The following is an 11,462-nucleotide window of genomic DNA, read 5'->3' on the forward strand; positions in this document are numbered from 1 at the left end:
GGCACTATTTCAGTAATTAGGGGAGTTTTTAACAGTAAGTTCTTGTTTGTTCGTGAATCTGTTAAGCCACTGATCCTCCGCCATACCTTACAAACATGAACCTGTGGAACGTCATTTAGGCAATAACAGCTTTAAGACGGTAGGCTATTAAGGTCACAGTTATAAAAACTTTGGACACTAAAGAGAATTTTCTACTGACTCTGAAAAACACCAAAAGAAAGATTCCCAGGGTCCCTGAACGTGCCTTTGGCAAGCTGCATGGAGGCATGAGGGCTGCAGATGTGGCCAGGGCAATAAATTGCAATGTCCGTACTGTGAGACGCCTAAGACAGGGCTACAGGGAGACAAGAAGGACAGCTGATTGTCCTCACAGTGGCAGATCACATGTAACAACACCTGCATAGGATCTGTATATCCAAATATAACATATGTGGGACAGGTACAGGATGGCAACAACAACTGCCCAAGTTACACCAGGAATGCACAATCCATCCATCAGTGCTCAGACTGTCTGCAATAGGCTGAGAGAGGCTGGACCGAGGACTTGTTGGCCTGTTGTAAGGCAGGTCCTAACCAGACATCACCGGCAACAACGTCGCCTATGGACATAAACCCACATTCACTGGATGAGACAGGACTGGCAAAAAGTGCTCTTCACTGACAAGTCGCAGTTTTGTCTTACCAGGGGTGATGGTCGGACTTACAGCATCATCGGACTGAGCATGTTGTCATTGCAGGCAATCTCAACGCTGTGCGTTACCCTTCCTGCAGGCTCATCCTGACATGTCCCTCCAGCAAGACAATGCCATACTGCTCGTTCTGTGCTTGATTTCCTGCAAGACCTGAATGTCATGTTCTGCCATGGCCAGCAAAGAGCCTGGATCTCAATCCCATTGAGCACGTCTGGGACCTGTTGGATCGGAGGGTGAGGGCTAGGGCCATTCCCCCCAGAAATGTCTGGGAACTTGCAAGTGCCTTAGTGGAAGAGTAGGGTAACATCTAACAGCAAGAACTGGCAAATCTTAATGCAGCTGTTACCCACACCAGATACTGATGGGTACTTTTGATTTTGACCTCCCCTTTGTTCAGGGACACATTATTCTATTTCTGTTAGTCACATGTCTGTCAAAATTGTTCAGTTTATGTCTTAGTTGTTGAATCTTTTTATGTTCATACAAATATTTACACATGTTAAGTTTGACGAAAATAAAAAAAAAGTTTGATGAAAATGAGAGGACGTTTCTTTTTTGCTGAGTTTAGAGTGAGTTCTCAATACTTTATGTTAACAAGAGGGACAAGTCAGGGTTGACCACTGAGTCCATTATTATTTGCCCTATTTAATTGAGCCTCTCTTAATTGCACTTAAAACATCTATAGATATACAGGGCATAACTTGTTGGTATACTGAATACTAGCTTTCTTTATATGCAGATGATGGCTGGTAAAGTTAGTTATATTAAAATAAATATTTTACCATGTTTTTTGTATCTTTCCAGTGCCTTCCAGTTCTCCTTCCAAAGTATTTTTTCTATTCCATGGATAGGCTTATAACAGCATTTGTGTGGGGAGGTAGGAAACCAAGAATCCGGAAAGAAATTCTTCAAAGAAGTAGAAGCGAGGGTGGGCTTGCGCTACCAAACTTACAGTTCTGTTTTTGGGCAGCAAATATACAGAAAATAATTCATTGGGTTAAACTCCATTAAACTGCTTGGTTCTCAGCTTTAGTTTCTTCAAAACTCCATTCATCTCTATCCCATTTTACTAGAAATGCTATGGTTATTTCTACTTTAAGGAATCAGTTTCAATCGCATTTTAAGTTCAATGATTTATCTATTGTCGAAAACATATATCATAACTATCTTTTTTAGCCAGGGAGACATTTTAATATAACTTATATTAATTGCATATGGTGGGACTAACTAAATTGAAACACATTTATATAGATAAAGGCAGATTGGCAAAAAGAGCTAGGAGGGAGTACAGCAGATGAGGTATGGCAGGATGCTTTGGATCAGATAAATGGTAGTTTAAAGCAGCAACAACAGCAGTATGGTAAAACCCACCAGTCTTAAATAAATAATTACATTTATTATTAAGAAAAAGTATAATAGACAATTCTTCCACAAAGTAATAAAGTTAGGTTGGCTGTTTTCATTTGCAAAGCAATGACAATTCAGCTTGCTGCACTAATATCGAATTCTACTTAAACACATTCACAGGCAGGTATTTTACAAAAGCTTTGAAAGTTGTTCAGTCATCCAGAATGTTGAGTCAGAATCATTCAATTGTATAGTGATTCACTGAAAATGATATAAAAACAATTGTATATTTTTATATGTTAAAGAATTTATGTTTTTGATCTTACTATACATTTAACACAGTTACCTCAGATATTTTTTCCATCTGCTGCTCTCTACAGGTACAAACACATTTCTGAGGACTACATCTTCTCGCCCGATTGGACGTGGCCGCTTCATATTCTCTGAAAACTATGCAAAATACACAGAGATGGACCCATCAGTCTCGCAGAGAGTAGTCCTACCTGTGAAGTCAAGCACTGCCTCCCCAACGCCTGCCCTACCCAAGGCCCCCTGTTCTACTGGTGCAGACCCCTGTGTTTTTTCGAAAGATCTCAATGATCCTAATACATTTGGTGCCACAAATGGGAGTGTTTTAGTGTGGGCGGACCTGCGTCGCACACTGTCATTTGCATGGGAGCTGCATGTATTTGGTTCTGCTGCCCTCTTCATTCTTTTGTGTGCCGGCGCTGTCTTTGGCTTAGCATTAGTTCCCAGCATGCACTGCCCTCACCATGGTGAACTGGTGCTTGCCAACAGCCTCTTGCTAGTTGCAGGTACAGTTAGGGCTGGACACTTCTTGATCGACCCTTATGGGACACGACTCCTTCTACCACCTCCTGTCATAATAGCTTTATACACGCTCCCCTTGCCGCTGTTTATTTTGGCACAGGCTGCATTGGTTATACTTGCACTAAATGAAACAGGAGCAACTTTGCTACCTCCAGCACTTCAGAGCCCCCCTTTGTTGGGAGTGTTGGCTGTTTTACAATGCACTCTGCTACTTGCTGCTGACTTACTTTCACCTGCGCTCTCGCCAGCTGTTCCCATCGTCCTACAGAGCCTCACACTGACTGCAGGCCTGGCACTGTGTTTAGGGTACCTCTTCCTGGCTTTGCCATGCCTCTCACAAACACATGCACCTCGGGCTGGAAATAAGGTCCTGGGTGAAGGGAGGGTGCGAGTTTTGGTATGGGTAGTGGCAGTTTGTGCTCTTCTTGGGGCAGTGTGCTGTCTGTTGCACATATACTCCTGCCTGTGGTTATATGGGCTTCTAGGAGACTGGAGGCGCTTTTGTTGGATATGGTGGCTCTGCCAGTTTTGGGCAAGATTGTTGGAGCTTGCTTGGGCTTTCTGCCTGCTTTTGGTGTCCTCCTGGGTCTTCTGGAAACCCAGTGGAGGCCAAATATGTGGAGCACCAAGACAGGAAGAAGCTGCCTCAGAAAACCAGCCCTCATCCTCGCACCCATCAAACTCTACTGGCAGACATACCTGCTGGGCAAAGATTGTGCAGAGTCTGAAGGTCAGGCAACAAACGAAATCTGATAGCAATGGGAATGGAGAGTTGTCCAATAACTGGGCAGGACAGGAGCGATCAGGGGCAGATATTAGCAACAGCATGATACGAAATCATGGCTTAATCAAAGACAGCAATCTAAAGATCTTTGCAGGGGGTTCAGCAGGGTTAAGGCTGCAGGCACTTGTGCTGCCACCTCAGCGATCTGAAAGTAGTAGCTTGGACAGGGACAAGGAGTCAGCCATCTCGCTCTATGACTTTGACCTGCGCCCTCCAACCCCTATTGACCTGAGCCGCAGTATTGATGAGGCGCTTCATCGTGAGCATCTGTTAAGGGGCGGAAGCCTGTTCCAGCCACTGCAACCACTATCACCTCCTCCATCTCCAGATGTGTGGATGCGACGGAATAGTGAACCACAGATCACAATGTCATTGAGTAGTGATGAACACACACTGCTCACAGAGTCCTACGTAGGTCTGGATCGCTCCATACCTAGTGCTGTGCCTAGCCGACAGGTCACAGCCCCCCCTACACCCACCCATCAGGGCTTCCGTTGGGTCTCGGAGGCACCAGTACCCTCCTCAATGTCCTGCCCTGTCTCACTGCATCCATCTCCAAGCACTGGCCATGCCCTGGTGCCAAGCACGGAAAACACTAGGCCGTTTCTAACCCCTGACCTTGACAGTTCACAATCGAATAGCAGAAGTCGGTGCAGTTACCTGAAAGTCAGTCATCAGGATGACTTGGCCAGCTACAGTAGTGACATTATTGAACTTTGAAGTTGTTTGTTGTGGCACATATTCCATAAAAATCTGAGTTAAACAGCGACAAGATGCAACTAACCCCTTAAGTTAATTGTAAGGATATTATTACTAAGGGTTTCCTTAATTTAAGGGCTTAGTTGCTACTAGCTGCAGAGCATAATTAAAGTGTTTTGGAATTTTAAGGAAGAGGAACACATTGTTTATTGTACTTCCAATCATTCCTGAAATACAGTATACCTGAAACAGATCAAAATATTACCATAGCAGTTATCATTCAGAAGTATGGTCAAGATTTCAACACAGCTGGATGCTCCCGCACCACTACTTTATCCAAAACAGTATAATTATTCCTGTCCAGAGCAATAATTCAAGCTGTGAGTATAAAAAATAAGACAATGTAAATTCTATATTTTTGTTGTTTGTAAATAAGGAGATATTCTGATAATGAATTGCATTTACTGTAAATGACAGTCTTCCCTATTGTAAGAATATTCTGGTCCTGATGGAATAAGGACTGAAAGTAGACTTGGATTTTCCAGATTTGTGTACAATACAATAGGTAAACATCTTAAATAATGTTATAGTGTGACATGAAAGGGAAGTGATTTATATATGTTTTGCCCTATTTCTCATTGCTTAGCTGGAAACCAAAATCTTTTTTTGCCTCCCTTACAATGTTTAAAATGGTGGGATAAGAACAATTTCATAAAAAAAAATATCTGTATTATTGGCTGGCAAGGGGAAAATACTGTATACTATGCAGAGTTGCCAGCAAAGAGGCTGATAAATGTTAAAATTGTGGTCATGTGACAGTGTAGTGAATCATTTATAGACTGCTGTGACCCAGTAACCAAAACAAAGTTCTTTCCTAATGTGTCCCAATGTTTATTTGGGCTGGCCTTTCATTGTCGACAGCTGTAATATTGTTTGTGTAGCTTTCTTTCTTTCCAAAAATAAATAAATAAATCAGTGCCATAGTAGAAAACATGATATCGCTTCATGTCTCTGTGTACTGTTCTGTTTGCTTTGGAATAAAACAGATGGAACATGTGTTGTCTCTACAATTTTTCAATGAAACATTTTACAAAAGCATTTACATTTTATTACATTTATGTTCTTAGTAAGTGCTATGTGCCTATGCCATAAGAACTGGTTACAGAATCAGCACTGGAATTAGAACTTGTTCCACCTTTAATATGACCTATAACGTGAACAATTCAATTGAAAAACAAACTGAAATCTTTGAGTGGAAAAAAACCCCAAAAAAACCCCACAATAACCTGGTTGCATAAGTGTGCACACCCTTAAACTGATACTTTGTTGAAGCACTTTTTGATTTTATTACAGCACTCAGTCTTTTTGGGAAGGAGTCTATTAGCATGGCACATCTTGACGTGGCAATATTTGCCCACTCATCTTTGCAAAAGCGCTCCAAATCTGTCAGATTGTGAGAAAATCTCCTGTGCACAGCTCTCTTCAGATCACCCCACAGACCATGTATGGTTGGCTGGCAGTGACCCTCTAGTCCACCAGGGAAAACTCCAACGTAGCAGCACTCAGCCAGGGACTCCTGTGAATATCCCCACACCCGCCTGTTGCCTCACACCCTAGGAAACTCCAGAGAAGAATAGAGTCCATCCCCTATCCAGGATTACGGATCCAGTGACAAGACTGTGCGTCAAGGTAAGCCCCACCAGATCCAACTGGTAGCGCTCCACCTCCATCACCAGTTCCGGCTCCTATCCCCCTAGTGATGTCCCCTCCACGTCCCCAGAGATAGCCTTTGCTGCCCGGGTCTGGTCCGTCGAGACCCCCGGCCTTCACTGCTACCCATATGGCAGTGCACCCGACTCCTGCGGTTTCTCCAAAGGGTGGTGGGCCCAAGGGATCATTTAAAAATATAAAATTACTATAATATAAAATAATAATAAGTCAGAATTAGGAATAGCTTTCTCTCAAACAATTAAGATGAGTGCCTAATAATTATTTTGAGACTATTATGGAGCAATTTCCAGAACATAGAACAATGTCCAGAACACAAGCAATTTCTGTCCGGACGTTGACAGTTGTAGTCCTCATCTTTTGTTTGTAGACCTCATGAAATGTTTGTGCCATTGTGAAGTAAATTTTCCAGTCTCTGACTTTACCTTTAGAAACACTAATAAAAAGAGTAAAAGTTATATGAAAGGACAAACCTACAGTAAGTTACAGTAAGTAGCTACAAAAAATTGCAATAAGAAAACACAAGATCAGAAATGCAATGTTTTTTATAAACAAGGTTCGGGAGGAGCAAGGTCATTTAATCCGACCAATCACATTGCAAGGCATTCACTTTCATCAGAACAGCTCTTCCATCCAAACAATCTCGTTATTTAACAGAAGCTACCACAGCAGATCAATTGTTTTTACAGGATTGACTGATATCAAGTTAAGTGTTATAATTTTACTCTGTCTTTCCTTCTATGAAGCATAGTATGAAGCTGCTTCAGCAAACTAGCTGATTCGGCACTGAATAAATGTGAAACAGTTCTCAATGACTGCTATATGTTCTCTTATCTAAACTTTCCACCTGGAGCGGACCATTGCACAAGCTGCCTCCTCGAACGGGTGCTGATCTGGCTACTCAAATTCTATCCCAGCTCCATTTGAACACGAGGGAAACAAAGATTAACTATTTAATTCAATCACCATTCTAATGCTCCCCATCATTTCAATCTGGTTCTCCCACACAGCTGATTCCTGTCAGCCTCATTACCTCACCGCGCAGCTCATTTAGGGCTTGATCCATTCAGCGATTCTGTTTGTCAACTTCTAACATGAATATCACGATCGTTCTCACTTCAAAAATGCCATCTGGAATGCGATTCATCCCCTTCGGAAAATGGGGGCAATAATGCACAATGAACTCCATCCAATCGACCGATATACTAATTACAACTTCTTTTCAAACCAACGCAGACATTTTAACGTGAGCTCGCTGCACACAACACTCGCTCTGTCCATTCCACAGTACACACAACACAGCCTCTATCCGAGCAGACACAAGTCAAAGTTGGCTCTGTAAGAGGCGGATCATGCGCCACGTCCCAACCCATTCATAATCATTGGATTACAAACTCTTATTTACAAGCTTGACCATACAACTTAATTGCTGCATGATTTTAAAAGAGTTCAACATCTGCCATAAATCCAACTCTCAGGCACAAACTCCCATGATTTCATACATCCTTGCCAAAACGAGATGAGTCATCCTATGCTATTTATGCAGAGTCATGAAATGACTCACATTACATTGGAAAACAAATCTACATAGCCCACAGACAACAGTATTTTACTGGACACTCAGTTTCAGGTACCTTCTAATTTCATGACAAACCAACTTTAAATGATATTGTTTGTATGCATATGCAAGCATGTTTCCTGACATAATTTCACACATTCCCTTTCCAAACACCACAACTGTTCACGTCGCACAACCGTAGCGCGTCATTCAGACCATGTGTCTCAGCCTCCATGGCTACGTTACCCATATTATGCCACTCATACCAAACAAACCATCACCCACCTAGCAACTGACAACAATGTGGTTGATACCAGGAAAATTCCGTGTTTGGCGGGAAGCTTTTTTCATAAAACCCGGAAAATTCCGTGTTTGGAAGGGAAAGAGTTAATATAATTATCATTTAATTATTTTTAAACCATTAAAATCAAATTTTGTCTAAATTACACAATGATGATTAATCGACTTTATGGACGTTGCAGTTTTTGTCGTCTGTTAATGCTGATGTTCTGTGAAGCTGCTTTGAAACGATGTGTGTTGTGAAAGGCGCTATACAAATAAAATTGAATTGAATTGAATTGAATTGAATTGTTTCAGGTCTTCCCTGAAATATCTTGTGGTTGTTTCAGGTCTTCCCTGAAACATCTCACCATAAGCCTGCATCTTCGCACCAATCAGTTTCATTCAAACATAGCCTACCTATGCCCTCATGTCGAATGCTGTTCTCAACCCATTTGTACCGCAGAATGAGTTTCTCTTAATTGTCTACTCTCAAGGAGACCTTGAACAATCTGCCAGTGAGGTATGACTCAAATCATCCAAGCGCTGTTCCTGTGATGCCCAGGTCAGAGAGGGTGGACAGGAGGATCTTGTGGTTCACTGTATCGAAGGCAGTAGACAAGTCAAGAAGGGTGATAATGCTAGGAAAGATTTAGCATGTCGATGTGGGTATGAAATATTGATAGAATATTGGACTAGGGATGGGTTGCGCCAACAAAGATTAATCTTAAATTTAGATTAAATCAAGGTTCATCTGATAATTTTAGTGCACCAAACCTTAAACCTTGTTTAAAAATAATCAGGGTTACATTTTAATCATCGATTTAATCCTCATTTAAATTTCACAGTAAATCTGAGTTAACTTTAATCCTGTGGTTTAAATAAAAAACTGACCTATCGTGGATGATCCATCAGCCCTCTGAGAGACGTTTATTATATAATTTATGTTTATTATGGTCCAAAATGTTGAGCCGTTGATAGGCCTCTTCGAGGAGAAGCAAGAGTAGAACATAATTCTGGCAATTAACGAGAACGGTTACAAGCAACAGGTGATCGTTTTTGCTCCCCTCCTCTCTTATACTCGTTTCAGTCTGCAGCATGGGCTGTTAAATTCTGCGGGACAGGGCTCAACTGGTGGTGGTGGGGAGGTGGAGGTTGCAGTGTTAGCACACCGAAACAGCAATGTGATAGATTGTGAGCGGACTTATAAAGCATTGGCTTACGTGCGATTGGCTAGGAGTTACCCAGCAAATGATGTGATGTACACCTGCTGGTCTTCCCGCTAGAACTACGCTCCACTTCCATTTCTATCGGGAAGACACGCAGGCTTGAGTGAAGTTTGAGATGCCATTTATTTGATAGATGTAAAATGGGAGGTGATGTCTCTCTCTTTGGCGTAGGATCCGTCCGGCAGTCCGAGGGAGTTGTACCCGGAACCGTCATGTCCTGCCGGAGATAGGAGGCAGGGGCGAGGAGCTTACCCCCAAAAAGAGAGAAAGTAGTATAGTACCCCCAAAAGAGATGATCCAGTTTGGTACGAACCAGGTCTTGTGTTGGGCGTTCATTCTGGAGGAGGAATTAAGAGATGCGACCGTCAGATTGACGTGAAATTTGTAATACCTCTGGCGTGGTTGTGTGAAGCCTTTGCGATGGGAAAGATTTTTTAAATTTTTTTCCCCGAGTTTGATTTCATCCCTGTGCATTTCCTCTTTGTCCTTGAGTGTGATTTTGGGCACTCCGACGAGAGCCCCTGGTTGATCAGAATCTTTGCTTTAGGCCGGCATTGCTGTGCAGTGTCGGCATTTGATATGAAAACCCTCCGGCGAGGGAAAGATGTTTGAGGTATCTTTGCCGTAGGGGACAACGTGTGTAGAGCCATACGATAATGGCGACATTGCGTGCAGTCCCTTCGTTGAAAGACATTTGGTATGAAAACCCTCTGATGAGGGAAAGTTGTTTGATGGTTATCTTTGCCAGAGTGAACAGCATACATAACGCCATACGATAATGGCGATGCCATACCTTGTTGAAAGCCATCTTGTTATGGTGCGAGCTTCTGGCTAGGGCGGCTTGTTTGAGCAATACCTATGCGAAGGAACTGTGCTTGAGATTATGGAAGCCCGGAAAGGGGGCGGGGTTGACATAGTTATGTGCTGTCCTTGCGAACGGTGAGCTTGCTTGAATTGAATTATTGTGTAGGTAAGGATGAGCTGGGGAAGAGCCACCAACCACCACCAGATATGCATGAGAACTTATGGCTGATGGAGAGTTGAGCTTGTTTGATGATTTGAGTCAAGTTGACTATTTCAGGTACAATTGGGGAGAGCAGGGGCCAAGCATCTTCATTGTAGATTCCAGTATACCTTGAAGGGTGCCCGTCGAGCTGGTCTGTGGAACTCCTGCGAAGCGAGGAAGGGGGTCAGAGACTACGTTGAAAAACCCGGGAATGTGTCTGGCTGGGATGATGAAGTTACAGGAAATGTTCTGCCATGCCAGACGTCTCATAGGGGACATGATGGTTCGAGGAGGGCCAGACTATATTGATTGTAGTAACGACTGCGGAATTGTCACATGACTACGATGCATTTGAGTTTCTGGAGGGAACCAACGCTGGCTGTGATGATGGGTGTGGAATAAGAAAGGCCTATTTTAAACTTCTTTTGTAGATGTAGCATGCTGTGTCATCACGGATGCAGTGGTTCTGGAAATTTATTTTCCTATTTCTGAACTCAAACGTATTTTACCCCATATAGGTTAAAGAACCATTTCATTGGAGGGTAGAGGGGAAGGTTGTTTGCTGGACTGTATGATGAAGTGCTGTACGAATTGCGAGGAAGGATTTGAAGCTTGGGTCTCGGTGTCATTTCTTTCTTCACTCCGCTAAGCCGCATCGAGACTGGGATTGTAGATTGAGAACATTTGTTAAATACATTCAATTATGAAATATCTAGCAATGGGATTACTTACGAAGAGAGCGTCTGGAGTGTAGGAAGCTATATTGAAGAAAGTATAATTCTGGCCATTCCCCTGTGAACCATGGTTCTAGACGGCAATCCTATGGAGGGAGCCATGTCCGAGAAATAGGGGCATGTCATCCGGAGATTCTCGCCAGCCATCATCGATTGGCTGTCTATGGAATGAGCTAGTGTGAGGAGGCAGATAAATGGCGGAGTGGCCTTGAGGAATGATAAGCATGGCAAAATTGATGGCCTGATGGGGCTGGAGATTGCGTTGGAGACCCAAACTGACCAGGGAACGACGTGAAAATAGACCTGATCCTGTCATGTTTCTTTAGGGGGGAAGCTTGCATGGTTAGAGAATGTGTGTGATGTCTTGAATTCTAGAGACGTGGCTCGTTTTTTTATTTTATTTTTTGTACTCCCGACATAGAGCCCTAAAGATACAGTGGACAGTTTCGTTTTTGAAGGAGGTGTGCCCCAAAACATACAAAAATGTGTGCATTTTTGTGCAAATCATCTTGCACGAGACAGCTTGAATCGGGATCTTCAAGAATGTGATTCTCGAGCATGGATCAGTTCCGGCT

General features: G+C 42.8%; 1 protein-coding gene across 1 annotated transcript in view; it reads left to right on the forward strand.

Moving 5' to 3' along the window:
- LOC127631088 (proline-rich transmembrane protein 3) overlaps nucleotides 1-5,467 on the forward strand; it is a 51,373-nt gene extending 45,906 nt beyond the window's left edge. Inside the window, exon 4 of the mRNA XM_052109063.1 lies at nucleotides 2,420-5,467. Within this exon, the coding sequence (XP_051965023.1) occupies nucleotides 2,420-4,374 (1,955 nt within the window). The 3' untranslated portion in view covers nucleotides 4,375-5,467. The remainder of the gene's footprint in view (nucleotides 1-2,419) is intronic.
- Nucleotides 5,468-11,462: the final 5,995 nt, after the last annotated feature.

This window comes from Xyrauchen texanus, chromosome 37, assembly GCF_025860055.1.
Source record: "Xyrauchen texanus isolate HMW12.3.18 chromosome 37, RBS_HiC_50CHRs, whole genome shotgun sequence".
Classification (NCBI taxonomy): Eukaryota; Metazoa; Chordata; class Actinopteri; order Cypriniformes; family Catostomidae; genus Xyrauchen; species Xyrauchen texanus.